The sequence below is a fragment of the Cynoglossus semilaevis genome, chromosome 20 (assembly GCF_000523025.1).
Source record: "Cynoglossus semilaevis isolate Cse_v1.0 chromosome 20, Cse_v1.0, whole genome shotgun sequence".
In the NCBI taxonomy this organism is placed as follows: domain Eukaryota; kingdom Metazoa; phylum Chordata; class Actinopteri; order Pleuronectiformes; family Cynoglossidae; genus Cynoglossus; species Cynoglossus semilaevis.
In genome coordinates, this window is record NC_024326.1 from 4,704,820 (window position 1) to 4,722,642 (window position 17,823).

The 17,823-nt window shown below is 38.2% G+C and overlaps 1 protein-coding gene across 1 annotated transcript; it reads right to left on the reverse strand.

Annotated features, from left to right (window-relative positions):
• Positions 1-8,552: 8,552 nt before the first annotated feature.
• Positions 8,553-12,969, reverse strand: glula (glutamate-ammonia ligase (glutamine synthase) a). Its single transcript, XM_008334149.3, has 7 exons — positions 12,813-12,969; positions 11,751-11,938; positions 11,078-11,239; positions 10,218-10,364; positions 10,002-10,129; positions 9,715-9,914; positions 8,553-9,618 (listed from the first exon to the last, which is right to left on the reverse strand). Exons 2-7 carry the CDS (start codon positions 11,914-11,916, stop codon positions 9,306-9,308), a joined length of 1,116 nt encoding a protein of 371 aa, XP_008332371.1. The 5' UTR covers positions 11,917-11,938; positions 12,813-12,969; the 3' UTR covers positions 8,553-9,305.
• Between the last annotated feature and the right edge of the window lie 4,854 nt (positions 12,970-17,823).

A 17,823-nucleotide genomic window follows, 5' to 3' on the forward strand; every position in this document is an offset into this window, starting at 1 on the left:
AACATAATATAATGAATATATATATACAATTTAACAAATAAAAAATACATATTGCATAAAACACATTGATTAACACTAAGCCACACTTTTAACTCATAACATATAGTATGTACATCTGATTAGGTGTATATTTAATGACTAGTGGTGAGAAAAAAGGATATTCAAGTTTAGCTGGCGTTATCATCACCATCAGCAGCAGGATTTATTCTTCGTGTGTTCGCGTAATTCCTATTCAACCACAAATGTGGTGTGCCACCTATCGGCCTAGTTATGTCATAGCATGTGAGTACAAATGAATGACTAAATTAATTAACATACTTAAAAACAATGTATAGTAGGGGTGTATGTTTTCCTCTTATCTAATTTTTGCAATGGTTTCTACATTTCCCTATTATTTCCAATGCTCTGCACTGAATTTCCCAATATTATTAAAACTGTGTTTAAAAGTGTAATTTGTACTTTGTATATTTGTGTAGCTGCAATTTTATCTAAGGTTTTTTTTTTGGAGGGGGAGGGGTGTTATGAAAGCAGTCATCTAACTCCACAGTCTTCATACACTTAAATGCTTGGCATGCATGTTTTGGGGCTCTCAAAGGGTCTGGATGTGCATCTGTCCAATCACTGCTCTGGGCCACTTCTTTGGTCTGCTGTACCTCCTACTGAACCTCCTGCTGCTTCCTGACCTTCTCCAAACCTCTGGCCCACCACCATGCTGATCCTATGACTGTGAGCAAGTCACAGAAATCTGCCTTATTGGAAAATGCGTCATACTCTTCTTCTCAGCATCATTGTTTTTCAATTACTAGTTGTGGATTAGGAAAGACGCGATTCACAATGATGTCAGCTCTATGAGGCAATGTCGCAGTTTTTATTCTTAGCATCTTTTACTCATTTAGCCTACATTTTCTACAGCTCAGCTGAGGCTGTCGGCAGTGTGTGTGTGTGTGTTGGACGTACCAAGGAATATCAAGGATTTACTGGGATTAGGGTTTAGCAGTAGACGTTAAAAAAAAAAAAAAAACTAGCTGTGGCTCCATCAGATACTTGATCAGACTTTAATCTGACTGATGTGGCAGGACCATGCTTTTGTGTAATTTGTTTTTGAGTCTCTGAGTAAAAATGAGTTCCTGATTACTGAAATTATTTTCAACCTCATGGTTTAAAAAGATTGTGTTTTTCTTATTTAGGATTAGTACAAGAAGAAAACAAAAATGCAGTGTTGTGCATCAGTGTATGTGTTTGAGTGGTACCTCGTGGATTGCTCACTGATGATGTAAGCAAACAACATTTAAATGAACTCATGATGTCAGAGAGAAAAACATTTTATCAGTAAGAATTGGACAACATGGTAACCTACGTACAGTAATGGCTTCCTCCCAATGACTCACCCAGCTAATAAGGTTGGGAGGTTTAATTACTAATGCATGTATACATTTAATCAGTGAACTCAGTGAATCAGTTTTCTGCACATGATGAAAAACAAGACTCTGGTGATGGTGTGTAAACCTTGGCATCGATTGTTTTGTCAAGGGGGAAACAGGTCAGAATTTCTATTTGATTTTTGGAACTGGATTTTTTTTTGTTTTGTGAGGTGAGCCAATGGAAAATTGCACTTCTGCCACCTGACAGGTGTGTTCTCTCCTGACCATTTTCAAAAAAAGATAAGAGAACTTATGAGATTGATTTAAATTTTTTTTTTACTTGTTTTTCTGTTTCCCACTGTGTAAATATACTCAAATAAAGGCACACAATGGGATTGGTTTAAACAATCGTGTGCGAACAATCTGCTCATGTGCTATAGTACACACACACACACACACACACACAGATTATGTAATCCTAGCATGGAATAAGAAGCAGGTGCAAAGAGGAGCATGCTTTATAGTGTCTTATTTTTCATGTCTACAATCATTATCTAACATCACCCATTTCCCCACACAGTCTTATCTCTTTATTTCTCTCAGATCTTCCCACTGCGGCATGTCCTCAGATCACCTCCTCGTCTCGCGGAACGGGTTGCAGTGACTCAAGACTTTCCTTTGGTAAAGTGTACGCCCCAGCGTGACTAACCATGCTGTAACCCACCCTGTTAGCACACCGTCATGTGTCAACGTTTCTCCACGGCTCCCCTCTCTGTGTTCATCGTGACACACTGTAAGAACTCTGGGAGACTTAACTGCACCTTAGGTGTGTTTTCAAAAGGATTTTCCTGCCAGGTGTGACTTTGTGTAATTTGTGTCAATGAATACATATACACAGATGAGAGGGATTAGAGGAACTGTACATTTGATTATAAGGTCAATGATAATGAACTGAGCTCACTTTTCTGCTTTACTCTACTAAGTAAGAAGAAACAAAAAGTCCAACAATTAAAAAAGGACAGTGGTTAGAAGGGTTTGTTCTACACATTCTATTCAATGAATGCGTCATAAAATAAGCCAGAACACTGGGTGGGTAGTTAACAACTCCTTCAGCTAACAATCAGTGGCTCTGCGTCATCTCTGACAACATTAGTTAAAGTGTTTTTCTGCTGAAGGTGAAGGGACTGAGGAGTAACAGTGATGAGCAACACTCTCATTACATTTAAACACAGTTGACCAGTTGAGGCCAGACAGCTGTCTTCATGTCACATTTCACACACATGTCAAACCTGACTAGGTTTAGTCAAATCTCTAAGTTTCTGTTGTGCTTCCATCCGTCCCAGTACAAATAACACCTACGTGGCCTGAGAGCTCACTCGAGAAACTATTTCAAATGCAAATATTTGTCAATGTTTTAAATGTTTTGCATCCAAAAAAGAATGCTAAGAGGTATGAAAGCCTGACCTCAGAACAGGCACTTATGCAAAGCTTTTGTTTTCACGCATCAAAAAGGACTGCTCCTCCGGGAGGATCGAGTTGCCACCCATTAAATCTTCATCATGTTCATCATCAATCAATGCTGTAACTGTTGCCATTATCCTATACTTCTGAACCTCAAGACAAACACATTGATCATAAACAACACCTAGAGGTATGTGACGGTTGAAGCAGGCTTTTTTTTTTGTTTGCTAAATGACTTATGCAATGGATACTATTTATAGATATTCCAGCAGTGTTTTTTTTTCTTTGTCTCACCTATTCTTTATCAAGATACCGTCCTGTGGTTTCCAGAATCTTGCACAAGAGCAACATAAAAAAAAGTGCCTAATTATATTTCACAACTGCTACATGTCTTATCAAGTGTCAGGTCAGACACAGAGACCGAGATATTATTTTTTATTCATACCAAGACGTAGTCTGATAAGGTGGTGTCTTTTTCTTTTGTCTTTTTCTCCCCTGCTTTGTGTTATTTTTAATTCCCTGCACTACAGGGAAGTCCATTTCACCACAACCTCCACAAGACTTTAACCATGTCATGTAAGGTTTCTTTCCAATATCTTCAGGTCGTGTGGATTACTTATGTCCTTTCAAAGGAACCCTGGGTTTCTGTCAGAATGTGCCGGTGTTTACAGCAGAACTCAACAGTAGTAGTTACGCGCAGACACCTATAGGGGGACCCAGAGTAAATAAGAGAGGCAAACTATGGAAGCTTAAAGTAAATGTTCAACACACACAGTCATAAACATAATTTGTCTTTAAGAATGTTGTTTTACTTTCAGGATCCAGTCTGTTCAATTCCACTATATAACAAAGAAAACAGTGTTCAGTAGTTTTTATTTTTCTATCCTTGTTTTGTTGTAAGTTAATGTTTGTTTCTGACATCAAAAATGACTGTTAGAAATATATAATAAAGCTAAAATATCAAATGTGTAGTTGTTTTTTGTATATATTTGTACTTTTCCACTCCGTCCACTTTCCTCCCTGCGTTGGCCTGTGATGGATGTTGATCCAGACTTTCAGGATTTACAGGTGAGTCATCATAAGGTGTTGTTTTTCAATAACTGTCTCTGCAGCATAGTGTGTTCTTTTCCTGCTTAGATGACCTGGGATTCTGACCTGTTGGTGTGCAGGTTTTAAACAGAGTGGTTAATGACTTCCATGTGTGTGGCAGCAGAGACCTTGACTCAGCACAACTTTCCCTCAGACTGCCGAAGGAGCATTAACCTGAAAGCACATATATTTTAAAGACCCGACAAAATGTACGTTTATTTTTTCGCTTTTTTAAAATATTATTTATTGTTTCTACTGCATTTACACAAAAGTAAAAAAAACCCTGTATAATGCAGTTTAAGTAATATTACATATGAACTACACCAAACTGTCTCTTGGATGTTCTGTTTTTTTCCATCTTGTCAGGGCACGGCCACGTGGAAAACTACACACGAAATGGAAGTGTTGGGGGAGTTCAGGGACATTGTTCGGTGTTAAAAAGGGGGAGGGGTGACCCCTATAGATAATCAGCAGAGGTAGTCGGGGGAGGGCTTGAGTACTGGTTTCTGTCAAAAAGTTCAAGCCATGGACAGTCCAAACCACAGGGAAAGGAAACAGAATTGTTTGTGACCGGTTTGTGAAGCTATGTGTCCTGATGTCTTATTATTTGCCATGCTTTTTCCCCTCAAATAAAAAAAATCAAATCAAACTTTTACCACACATTTAGGACCAAGTTGCTTTTTGTAAGAAAATTAAATTAAGTCAAGATTCTCATTAATGTGGCCAGTAGAAAACCAGCAGTGTTGTCCAAGAGCAGCCAGTCGCCTTTGACACACGTCACAAACGTCATCTTCTCGCAAAGTTCTCCAGTTTCAGTGACTCCCAAGACGTACCAGACGTTTTGGGAATGACCTTTAATGAGTAACTGAGACTGCAAAAGCTGCAAAAATAATTTTACAGATTCCTTGCATTCCTTAGGATTCTTAAAAATATTTGATCAACAATTTACCTCTGGATATCAGTAATGTATTTTTTGATCCTGATTTAAACAACAGGGTGATGAGTCGTTTAATCGCTGATGATTCTGATTTACTGAGAAAATAGTTATTTTGACAGCTAATAAATGTTTCCTGATGTCTAAATCTGATACTTCAGATTTGCTTATATTTGCGCAATAAAAAAATCTAACAAATATTTTTAAAAGTTCTAAGAATTGTATAATTAGAAAATAAACCATTTCTGCTTAGGTCATGTGGAAGAGCTGCAGCCAGGATGTTCAAAACAGATAATAAAAACAAGTCTTTCAACATTATCCATTAATATTATTACTGCTACAATTGCATGTCTTTATTTAATTTGACCAGATCACACACTGTGTTCACTCAGCCATTGCTTTGCTATGACTGCTATGACTTAACTATTTATTCATCCATTAATTTCACTTAATATATATGTATATATTTGACCAAATAGTCTTTGTTATTCAGTGTTTGTTTGTGCTGCAGCTCTGTATAATAACTGTGTTACTGTGTCATATATATTAGGAATGTGACCAATCAGGGCTAAGCATTCCCAGGCAGCCAGGATGCCTTTGGTGGAGACTCAGCATCTGCCCATGTGTGTGTGTGTGTGTGTGTGTGTGTGTGTGTGTGTGTGGCATGGACGGAAACATGCAGCAGCCTATTATTCCCTGCCTCTGCAGACAGGGCTGAACCAGTACATGTGTTTTTCCGAGAATGTGAGCATGTGTGACATTTTGTGGAAGTGAAGGTTTGAGGGAATTCAGCAGCCTGCTTGCTGGAAGGAATGTTTTTAATTTTCCAGGAAATTTCGAAACCTCATTCACCACATTCACATAAACAAGAACATTTTGTCACTGTTTTGTTGTGTTCAAAGGCAGACACATTCGTTCCAGGAACTTTCCTCCGTTAGCACAAGATGATATGGTTTTGATATGAGTTTCTTTTTGCAAACGGTTCTTTTCTCTCATTCTCTTTTCTCTTACGGTTGTGGCGTAAGCCGTGGTTTTTCTTCTTCTTTCTTTGCGGGACCAGAGCCCGCACTGGTTTAAACTAGTATGAGGTGTTACGCAACAACAAACCACTAGCTAGAACAATAACGTCATGGAAGCCCCCTCCATCTAAAGAATCGAGAGTTTGTTTAATTGGCTATTTTCATTTTACCTCCACGTGCTGCACCACCTGAGGGTAGATGTGTTCATTGTTTTCCTTTTTTGTGTGTTAGTTTCCTCCCCCCTGATGCCATGGCGTTATAAAAGCCAATTCATGTATTTTTCCCTTCTTATGAAACATTGATGTATCTCTGGTCCACACGAGAACCATCACAATACAGCCTGTATGTTCTGATGGTTGGCATAGCAACAAGCCAGCATCCCTCGGTCAATGTTTCCAACTCCTCCCCCCGTTAAGCTCCCCCATGCAGCACAGATCTTTCCCTTTTGCGAAGAACCCAGCTGATGAGATAGAATCAGACCAAATGTCTAGTAGAGCAGATTTGAAACGCCGTTAAAGGGCAGAACATTTTTAATGTTATGATGCAAATCAGAAGACGACGTCATTGTCATGCATTCATACTGTTTGTCAGCGATGTTAAAAATGGGCACAGGTGGGTGGGTCTGTGATTTGGTAAAAACAGCACGGTGCGTCTGTTTGGGTCTAGGAATGCTAATATCCAAGCTAGTGTGTCCACACCTTCTGTGAATTTACCCATGGTACATTCTGTGTATTTAACGCATTCATGGTCTTACATAACAGATATATATATCACCACTTGGAGTTGATAAAGTACAAGGAAAAGGTGAGGGAAAGGGGTTTGTTGTTACAGTTTTTCACATAGACCACACTAGAAAAAGTTCTGCTCAGAGAGTAAGTCAGGAACATTCTGAAAGAACGTCCAATCCAGAACCATTGTCAGTGGCATTTACACGTCTGGTTATAAGACATAATTTCTTCGATCCATCTTTAAGAAATAAATCCATCCTATAATTGTTTGTCTTGTCCATTTATATCAGGCTTCCTGCTTAAAATGTATCTGTAAAAATATTGAGTTTACTAAACCGGCATTGCCTGAAACAAATGAGAACCCATAACTAATGACAAAGACTACAGAATGGTCAACATAACTACATAAATAACTGCATAAATTCTCCTACTATTTCTCCATCCTCTTTAAGTTAACCTGCGGATCAACAGCTCTATTCATCAACCTGATAAACATTTATAACCCTGACAAACTCCAGTTATTTAGAAATAAATTTAAAGGCCTTTGTTTGAACTTGGCACAGTGTGACTGACAACAGAATTAAAAACAGAAGTGGAGAACAAGTTAAAAGAACAGGGTGTCATCAGTTTTGATGAAAAACAAAGACATTTGCAGCCTCCAGGCCGTCAACAGTCATTGGAACAGGATGAAACCTGCCCTCGGCCGTCATGATTGGTTAACTTGTGCGGGGCAAAAACCAATCCGTGCATTTTTAGATTTTCTGTTGTGAAGGCAGCTGGATGTAGGGGAAAGGTCGTAAAGCCCCCGGAGTAAGAAGGGGCAGAAAAGATACATGTTTACAACCCATGAAGTGAAGTTAGCTTCCTGGATGTTGTGTAGAAACCTGCCTTTGTTGTAGGAAAAGGAAAACAAAGAATCCCTTCATAATGGTTTATTATATGTGAAATTCCCCAATAATCTTTGTCAGTTACCTAAAACATTCCAGGAAATTCCTAAGCCTAACATGACAAGTGACCTAAACTGTAACAAGTTAGTTTTGTGTTTATTTTCTTTTCCCTTTATTTGAATTACAGATCTCGGACAAAGGTGAGTCTGGTTCAGGACAACAGTCTGCGGTTGAGCCGAGTAGTTATTTATGACACAGCACTTCTGCTCTCAAGCAGTGGCAGTCGGAGGCGTCTAATCGCTGTCTCGTGAGTACACCAGTTTCCAGTCTCTTCCCACCGGCTTTGTCGTAAAAAAACAAAAAGAAAAATCAAAATGTCTGAACAAAGCTGCCATTGATCTCCCAAGACACTGTAACCTCAGAACATTTGTCCAAACAAAGAGCTACAACTTGTTACTTTCATGCACTGTTTTCTTGCGTACTCTGATATTAATGCTAAGTCATGACTTGTTTGATCAGGTGTGATGCTTGCCTAAGAGGATTGCAATAACAATACTGATGACGCTGCAACCAAGCTGTAGAAACGGCCAAGATCCAGTCTGCACAAAGCTAATTCACTATTAATAACAAAAACTAACTGTATTAAACGTTTGAGACGTGCCAGGTTAGCTACACTGCTCGTAATAAGTTAACACTGCAGTTCTAACCATAGTAAAATAAGATCAAGGTTTGCCTGGGGGGGAAAAAAAGCATGACTGATTAATGGCAACTGAACAGCCATTTGACCTAGTTAATCCAGCTAGTACACTTCTTTTGGAGCAAAGCACAAAGATGAAATGTTTAACTAGTCTTTGCATCACTTTAAAGTAAAGAAAAAATAAAAACCTGTTTGATAACATTTAGACTATAGCTCAGCATATTAGCAAACGCATCTGCTAGCTAACCATATTAACACAGCAAGCGTTGCTTTGTCCAAGGATCTTTTAAGGATCTGGTTTCATTATTGTCTAACTAAGAGCAGTGTTCACCAACAGGCAGAATAATAAAATGAAGAAATACAAGTACGTTTCACAAAATGTTGACCTATTGTTTTAATCTTTTGCTTTTAAGTCATGAGTCATACAGCCATGTTGTGATAAAAATATGTTTTAAATGCATCAATAAAAAACACCCGGTTCAGTAAACTTGTTATTTTCAACCAAATCAGGTGTATTACAATATTGCAGTTAACAAAGGATAAAACTCCTTGAGGAAATCTACAAATGGCATTATGGACAAATCCACCACATTTTAACAACATATGTCTGGGTAGAAACGTCGACACAGGTGTGTACCTACAGTCTCGAAATTAACTGGATGACATGGAGCACTGCCATTTAAAAATAGACACTTTGTAGATATCAAATGAATTAGTAACACCGAAGACTGAAAAGTTGAAAGGCAAGTCAACATATTACCAGTACATGAACTAGTGAGATCTATCAGGTTCGACCAGCTGCCCTCTCTGCAGCTTTACTCCTCAGTGTCCATGTGCCTTAGTTTTTAACAGACAAAGGGAAAGCTGACATGGGTTACAAAACAGTGTTACAAAAGCCAATCCCTTCAGAATGGAGGGGAAAGACGTACCCTGCTATTAACCAGCTTATCACTACCAAGGATCACAATTGCCGTGCCTTATATTAAGTTGACCAGCCAACTTTAAGCCATTAAAATGCAGGTTAAAAACTCTCAAGTAGAAGAGGGGATTTAAAAAAAAAATACAGTACTAGTTTAAAAGTAAAGATAAAGTCAAGGGGGCAGTGAGAGTCAACCCAGAAGTAGAGAATCTAGTAATCCGCAGGCTCATCTCCTTCTTCGTTCAGCAAACAGGTACGGATGAGGGCTTCAGTTACACCATACGGGTCGCAGTTGGCCGATGGGCGGCGGTCCTCGAAGTAGCCCTTCTTGTCCTGACCCACACTGCGGGGAATGCGGATGCTGGCACCACGGTTGGCCACACCTGCAGAGAATTCGTCGATGTTTGAGGTTTCGTGGTGGCCAGTAAGACGGCGGGCATTGTCAAGCCCCCCTTTGGGGTCATAGGCACGGATGTGATAGCGGTGCCTTTTGCCAAGCTTCTCAATGGACTCTTCAATAGCTCTGCAAAGACAAATCATGCGATTATCCAATCAGAAACGGTCAAATAATACTGCAATAATTATTGCAACTCAATGTGTATATATTTTAAAAACTCACTTCAATCCACCATCTTCCCTCATTTCTTTAGTGCTGAAGTTTGTATGGCAACCTGCCCCATTCCAGTTACCAGGGATTGGCTTAGGGTCGAATGAGGCAATAACACCAAAGTCTTCACATACACGGTGGAGAATGAAACGTGACGCCCACAGGTGATCGCCCATTTCGATTCCTTCACATGGGCCAACTTGAAACTCCCACTAAAAAAAAAAACAAAAGATTTCTTTTAAGTAAATTTTTTTATTGTTTTTAAAAGCCATAAGCCTATAAACATTAACCATCATTACCTGAGCAGGCATCACTTCTGCATTTGTGCCACAAATCTTAACTCCAGCGTACAAGCAGGCTTTGTAATGGGCCTCCACGATGTCTCTGCCATAGGCTTTATCAGCTCCCACACCACAGTAGTATGGACCTGCAGGGATCAAGATGGGGGTGAATTATTTTAACAATGTACATATTTTCAATTAAACAAGTCAAATTCTGTTGACCCAAATTCTAACCTTGGGGTCCAGGGAAACCATTTGATGGCCATCCAAATGGGTGTCCATCTGTGCCCAAAATAGTGTACTCCTGCTCCATGCCAAACCAAGGATGCTGGTCCTTCACCATTTCCATCACCTTATTACATGTGACTCTGAGGTTGGTTTCTGAAAATTAAAAAACAAAAAAACAGTTAGCTTAGTCAAAGCATCCAGACACAGATAACCGACTACTTGATAAGATGATTTCAGTAAATCCAATTATACACAAGGAGCCTCATGAGCCGTGCACTGCTGCCTATTAGAGAGACACAAGCCTCACCTGACCAGAACACAGTAGGTGCATGTGACCGAGTGTACCACAGTGATTTAGTTCTCAAACTCTCTCAACCAGTATGAGAAGTTAAACCATTTCGGCCAGTGTTTTAAAAATAAACCACACTTTAAATTTTAGGTCTGAAAATGTAATTAAACTTTTTTTCATTTATTTTCTGAGCAATCCAATCCCCATCAATAGTCTTGCTTTGAGGAAGTTTTTTTTAATGAGAAAGCTTTAGAAAACTAAATCTTTACTTTGTATTGCAGCTGCTCCTTTCTTTGTTGCAGCTTGAGGGACATTCCATCCACATGATGCTTTCTATTATTCATTTATTCTGTTTTCCAATGACTTGTAGTTTACCTTCTGTCCATTTGCCAATGATGCTATTTCCTCCTAGCATGAAAACCCTTAACATTTTCAATAAAATCTTTGTGAGTGCAAATTCAAGACAGGTTAGTTGCTCGTTTACGTAAACCGACTGCTTCTTGTTATCGTAATATCATTAGAGCTTGCGTACTTTCTTTAATCTGAGGACGGCCAAGGTCTTTGTAATTTTCCTTACCTGTTGGTTTACGATTGTACTTCAGTACTTCACACAGTACAAGCTTGTTAGGGTCTTTGCGGAATGGATCACGGAACATGGCAGAAGGAATTAGATACATGTCACTGTTGGATCCCTCAGCCTGGTAGGTGCTGGAGCCATCGAAGTTCCACTCGGGGAGATCTAAAAAAAGGACGTACGTAAGGATTTAAAAAAAAAAAAAAAAAAAAGCATGGCAGCTGCAGCCTATAACCAACTGTGTCTAAAGTGTAGCCCAGAACCAATGCTAACCAGTCCAAGTGTTTATGTAACCTAAGGATTTTTTTTTAGGCAAAATTTATGGCCCACATCTGGAAAGGAAATAAGCACCCACAGATAACATTTTGTACTATTTCCCCCCAACTCAGATGATACATTTTGTACCAAATCCTAACTTTAAATTGAATGAAGTTCAACATTAAGTTAGTTAACATTTTCTTCTGGTGATGCCATATAGCTAATGATAATGGATAGCTGATAATAACATTTTTTTTTCTGATTAATAACTTTAAACTTAACCATTATGCAGTGAGCTCATTAAAATCAGTGGGTCTTCTTTAATTACAACAATGCAAAGAATACAGGTCATTCTCTTTGCCTTTGATTTACAACATTAATACCATTAATTCATAGTTCCATGTGAATTGCTGCTTACCTTCAATGCTTTTGGGTTCAGAATCCAGTGTCCTTGTTTTGCATCTGAGACCCTCTCCGGTGCCATCCACCCAAATATACATGGCCTGGACTTTGTCCCCCTGAGGGAGCTGCATGTACTGCTGCTTGACAGCTTTGCTGAGGGAGGCGCTGGCTGATGTGGCCATTTTATTTCCTACTATAACACACCTGAGGAGCAAAGAACAGGAAATATAAGAGCAGTCATTAAAATGAGAGGTGAGAGGAGGGGGGCGCTGTGCTCCCGATCACATGTTGCGTAACAGGCTTTTGAGGGGCGCAAATAGGCCCCCATTGTCTCTACTTCCAGAAAAAGGGCTGAGACACACACCGATGAGGGGGAAACGAGGCACAAATCCAGGGCTTTCTACAGTCACAAATAACGACTTTATAAACCATTCCGTGTAAACTGGACGCGTTTAAAACAAAGAAGCCATTTCAACCAGTGGCGCGTGGCGGAAACCACCAAATTCAAGCAGGTTAAAAAAACAAAAAACAACGGGCTAATGCATGGACCGATAAGTAAATATTTAAATTAATCGCCGTCAAATTCAAAGTAAACAGTTGAAATCCGCACTACATCCTGTTATCTTACAGTTATTGTTGTCACGGTTACTACCGCCCGTAGTGAGGCAACGTTGCATCATGGTTTACTTTACATCCGCAATCTATCAACAAACATATAACCGAAAGCTCATCATACAAAAGTAACAGCGAAACCACAAACCACTTTTATATACAAAACCGCTTTACTACATTACACCAGTTGTTTTAAGGACAGAAACCTGTATATTTGAAGTCTCATTTAAGTACAACGCAAGTGAAGAACACGAGTTCGCAAAACTAGAACCAAGACATCTACATTTTTAACTCAGCAAAGAAGAGTAATGTTGTGGTTGTATTTCTTTTTAAAAATCTTAATTTATGTCAACCATTTTACTAAAATCCATCTTCACACCACGTTTTACACCACGTTACACTGACGAATACAGAACAAAAAAAAACGACAGAAACTCTTAGTTGAACACAAAAGGAGGATATTTACCTGGATGAACGAGGAAATTCAAATAACAACTAAAGGACTGACAGGTCCAGTGTGATATTGTAAGGTTTGGTGCTAGTTTCTTTCTCATTCTCCGGTACCAACTACCCCACTCTAGCTGCCATTCTTATAGGAACTGGAACAGCGCCTGTGATTGGTCGCTGATGCGTTTCCGGACTGAGGCATCTCATTGGAAGAAGAAAACGGCGCAGCAACGCCCTCTAGCAGCAGTTTGTCGGCCGCCTGTGCAGGCATGGACAATAGTCCTCCGTATAATCTGGCAACCGAAATGAAGAGGAACTAAATTGCAAACATAATCCAGGTACAAACTATACAAAAACACTCTTTGGTGTTAGACTATATGGACACTATCAGAATCCATATTCGTGACGGAATCCTTCGACAGCGCCACCATGCGGTAGACGTCTGTTGTTGTGGGTCTATTTAGGATTTGAGCAACGAGATTATGTAAGACACCCATCTGGGATTGGTTCATTCTGGTTTTGCACTGGTTTGCACACGTGATGTGGTACAATGTGTCCTTAATGATGGGTGGTTAAAAACAAATAAATTCGAAACACTTTTCTTTGTCTATGAATGGTTTCCTTTTGTTTTCTGACTGTTCTTTTTCTAAAATGTATAAATCAATAAGGATTCTGAGGCTTTCCATGGAAATTTGTTTTCCTGGTAAATGATTTCCTTGCCAGTGATTGGATTAAAAAAATGTAAAACAGCCCTGTGGTTTGAGTGAATGAGGGGCTGTGAGGAGTGGTCTTGTGAAGCACATTTCAATAACAAAGTGATGTATTGACTTATTGAGAAACCAAGCACCAGAACAATGAGTTTTAGCTGCAACTGTAGTACTGTTCTTGTAACAACATCACAGCCAAATAAAAGTATCAGATCATGTTTAGACATCAGTAACAGGAGCAGTTTCACTAAATAGTTCAGACCTGAAGACTCCATTAGACCTGAAACTAGTATATATATTATTAAAAATACATTACATCAAACATAGACATTGGTAGTGTGGTTTCTGGCTGCTGCAAATGACATATACAACGTTTATACTGTATGTCTTCTTATAAGTTGAGTAATTTCTGTAACAGCCTACCTGTGTGCACAAGGCCTGCAGACACAGGAGATCTTTTTGAAATCGTTTATAATTTTTTTTTTTTTTTTTTTTAGGTTCATTATGTTACATTTGGTTACAATTGGTTTCATAAATATGTCTCTGGTTTTACTATCCTCGCTGGTTTGTGCCTGTTTTTTCTACCCATATTGTATTATTGCTGCCCTTTTTTGGCTATATTCCTTCTTTCACTTAAAGATTAAAAGGATGGCTTCATATTTACTAAATACAAATCTGATGGGAATACAGAATACAAACTGAGATCTTCTCAGTTTGTATTCCAAATGACATATTTGATGACCCATCAGATTTTTATTTGGTAAATGTGAAGCCATCCTTTAATCTTTTATTCTCCGCCATTTATTACTTTCCATTCTTGTGTTATTGTCATTCATAATGGTTCACTTTCTATAAGGCTACGTCCATGGCAAATCCACGGTACATATACAATGATTTTCCAATTCCAATAATAGTATTTTTTACTAATTTATACTAAACTACTTTCTGCTAGTACTAAACTATATATATGTATATATATACATGTATACATATTGTACTTTAATTAAGTACTACTACATATATATTTGCTATTTGATCTTAGACATGCCACCTTATCATTAAAATAAACTATGCATTGATTAATAAATGAGAGGTTCTCTCCTGATTCCTTTTCAAACGTTATGCTTAAACAGACTAGTTAAAACAGTGACCTATTTACATAACCGAAGCAGGAGACTTGCTGGACAGGAGCTCAAATCAGGATAGAGCCGGACACGTCATTTCAAAGGTCAGGCTACACATACTGAGTTCACTTCAGAGGGGTTGCAAAAGCAAGATGGTGGGGATTTTGTGTAGAAGGCCAGAGGTGAAGGCTGGAAATCAAACACAGCACCTGGGACTGTCATACAGCCCGGTGTTAGGAATCTGCTCCGAGCTCTGTAGGCTGCAGCCAGTTTGGTTCCCGTGTTTGTTTGTTTTGTTTTTTGCACCCCTGTTTTGTAATTAGGAACAATGTTAATTACCCCTTACACACACACTCACACACATCTACATCCCAACTTTTATTTTCTTTACTCTGTTTGACCGGAAATAACTTCAAATTCAAATTCAAAACAGGTTAAAGAAGTCTTTTTGAATAAACAAATATAAATCAGCAGTTTGGCAACAGACAGACAAGCCTGGAATAAAATCCAGTTACCGTGCTTGGGCAAAGACAGTAAACCTAACTGACCTGAACTGTGGCAAAATTCCAGTTACAGATTATCTCAGGAATGCTGGGAACATCCACACTCTCTCTAAGTGTTCAAACTTGTAGTTTGGCTCGTCAGGTTTCTACCAGGCCTGAAACATACTGTATGTTAGCAGTTTCCTATCAGCTGGCCAAACGAGGGCAACAGAACACCAATTCTGGTGACGGTTCTTGTATTATTGTGAATTTTAAAAAATCACAAGATAGACAGAATTCATTAGCCTCGGTTGTTGTCGCAGAAACAGTAAAAACTTGCTGTGATGTGATACATTTGACGTCTTGTTGACGTATGTGAGGCCACAGACAGTTGCAGCAGAATCATTCACACAAAGTTAGGTATTAAAAATAGAAAAAGTCTTTAGTGGCTGCAAGGTGAAAAAAAATGTAAATTAATGTTTGTTATGGGTTTCTGTTTGTGGTTTTTAGTCTCCCATTTCTCTTTTCTGACTTTACATTTAACCATAGTAATGTGCTGTTCTGTATTTTTTTTCTTTCTGTATTTAGCTATTAGTTACTCTGATTAGATCCTCATATTTGTGTTGTTTTCATTTCTCCATCTGTGGTCAGGAAAGCACTTAGCTCATACTTTTATAACCATATCTTGGTTCTATCTTCTGATTTGCAAGTGTTTAAATCTTGTGTCTTGTTTTGAAAAAAAACACCCTTTTCTATGACAGTGCTTTCAAATCTTGTTTGGTTCATCATGGATGACAGGCTGTTCATGTATCTTTGTGCTGTGTAACAATACATGTACAACCTGTTCTTCTAATAATCACTAACTGCAGCCTTTGACCAAAATAGATCAGAACAGCATCATGGCTGCTGCTGCTGCTGCTGATGATGATGATGAATCACCAACTGTGATACACTGACACTTTATTATTAGTAAGTGACTTGAAGGTTTTCTACTTAGATGGGTACTGTCCTTATGTCTCCTTATCACACTTTATATTTCACACAGATAAATATGAGGTGACTTCATCATTATTTATCAATAGGATTTAAATATAATATAATTTTACTGTTAATTTTATGTAGAATCAGTTTACTATAAATACATTATAGTGTAAATATAAAAAAAAAAAGGAAATAATAGTGGTAGACATACACTAAAGAATACAAGATAATATAATACAAACCATTGACAAGAATGTAAAATAAAATTAAAAAAACTTTATATACATACATACCCGCACGCACAAATTTAATTCTGTGTAATTTTGATATTGAACCACAACATGTTACCACCGCTAGGTGCTGCTAAATCCTAAAAGTACATTGTGTACCTTTAAAATACTTCCCTTCAACCGCTCAATCTACAGCAGCCATTCATTTTCGTGTCCATTTACTTCCCTTACTGCTTCACACAATGTAAAATATAATTTATACCTGTTAGAATATAGCAATGAGAATGATATTTTTAATAGTAGTTTCCTAAACTCAAGTGACATTAAATTGGATTGGATTAATGTCACTTATTCTAATTCATGTTTTAATCTTTTGGTAAAACACAATCTGATTCAAATTTTACATTTTCAAGCAGGTGATTGTCTAAGTCGTGTTGGTTTATGGATTAGTCAATAGTTAATTAATTACAGTTTGTGTAATACATGTTTTTTATTAAATTAAATTAAATTAAATAATTAAAACAGGCCATGCTTCTATCACATTTATGGTTTGGTTCCAAGTTTGTAGCAATGGTTACATCAGAATGAACATGACTCCTGCAGAAAGGAATATTTATTCCTTAAAATCATTCTTATGTGTACCTGTTTCTGATATTCTCTTTCTTCGACAAATATTTTCAAATATGCAATGGACACGTGGACAGGAGAGTTGACATCATTTGACAAGGTCACTGGTCTGACACTGGGCACCGTTTAATTTAAAACACAGCTTAAAACGAACCTTACAGCCACCCCTTCATCAGTTTGGGGACTCCTCATTTAACGAAATATCTGACGTAGTACTTTACTATTCCAGGAGAGGGTAGCAGCTACTAATACAGGATTTCATCCAGGACATACCTAATCCATTCTTTCTGTTTTTCCTGAACCTGATTATTGAATTTTGTCGCGTAAATTTATACAAAACTAACTCTGTTAGGGTGAAAGTATATCAAATCTGTTCCTCCGTAATTTAATAATATGCTCGTAGTTGACGTAACGTATAAACCGGTTGTTAAACTCCACAATGATGTAACAGGGATCTGAACAGACATCAGAGTCAGTGGGAGCTATTGGAGAAATGCCTCTGTGGAAATCATAACAGGGTTAAATTAAGAAATAATTATCAGAAAGACCAACTGATTTATGATAAGGTGCATGTCAGAAGATCGAGTGTTTTGTTCATCGTTTAATCAACGACATTATTATTATTATTATTATTATTATTATTATGGTTTTAAGACTCACCTTCAGGTTCATGTCTTTGTCACTCAGCACAGATGTTGATGAATAGCCCACCTGGTTACCTTTACACCTTCACCCCACCCAACCTCTTAACAATTAGACCCTAACCTCTACGATCTCTTGGATGTCATATATCACCGTGTCCTCTACAAACCACAGGACAACACACTACCTTAAAAATTAATAAGGCCGACAACATATTTGTCGCTATTTCGATGCCCA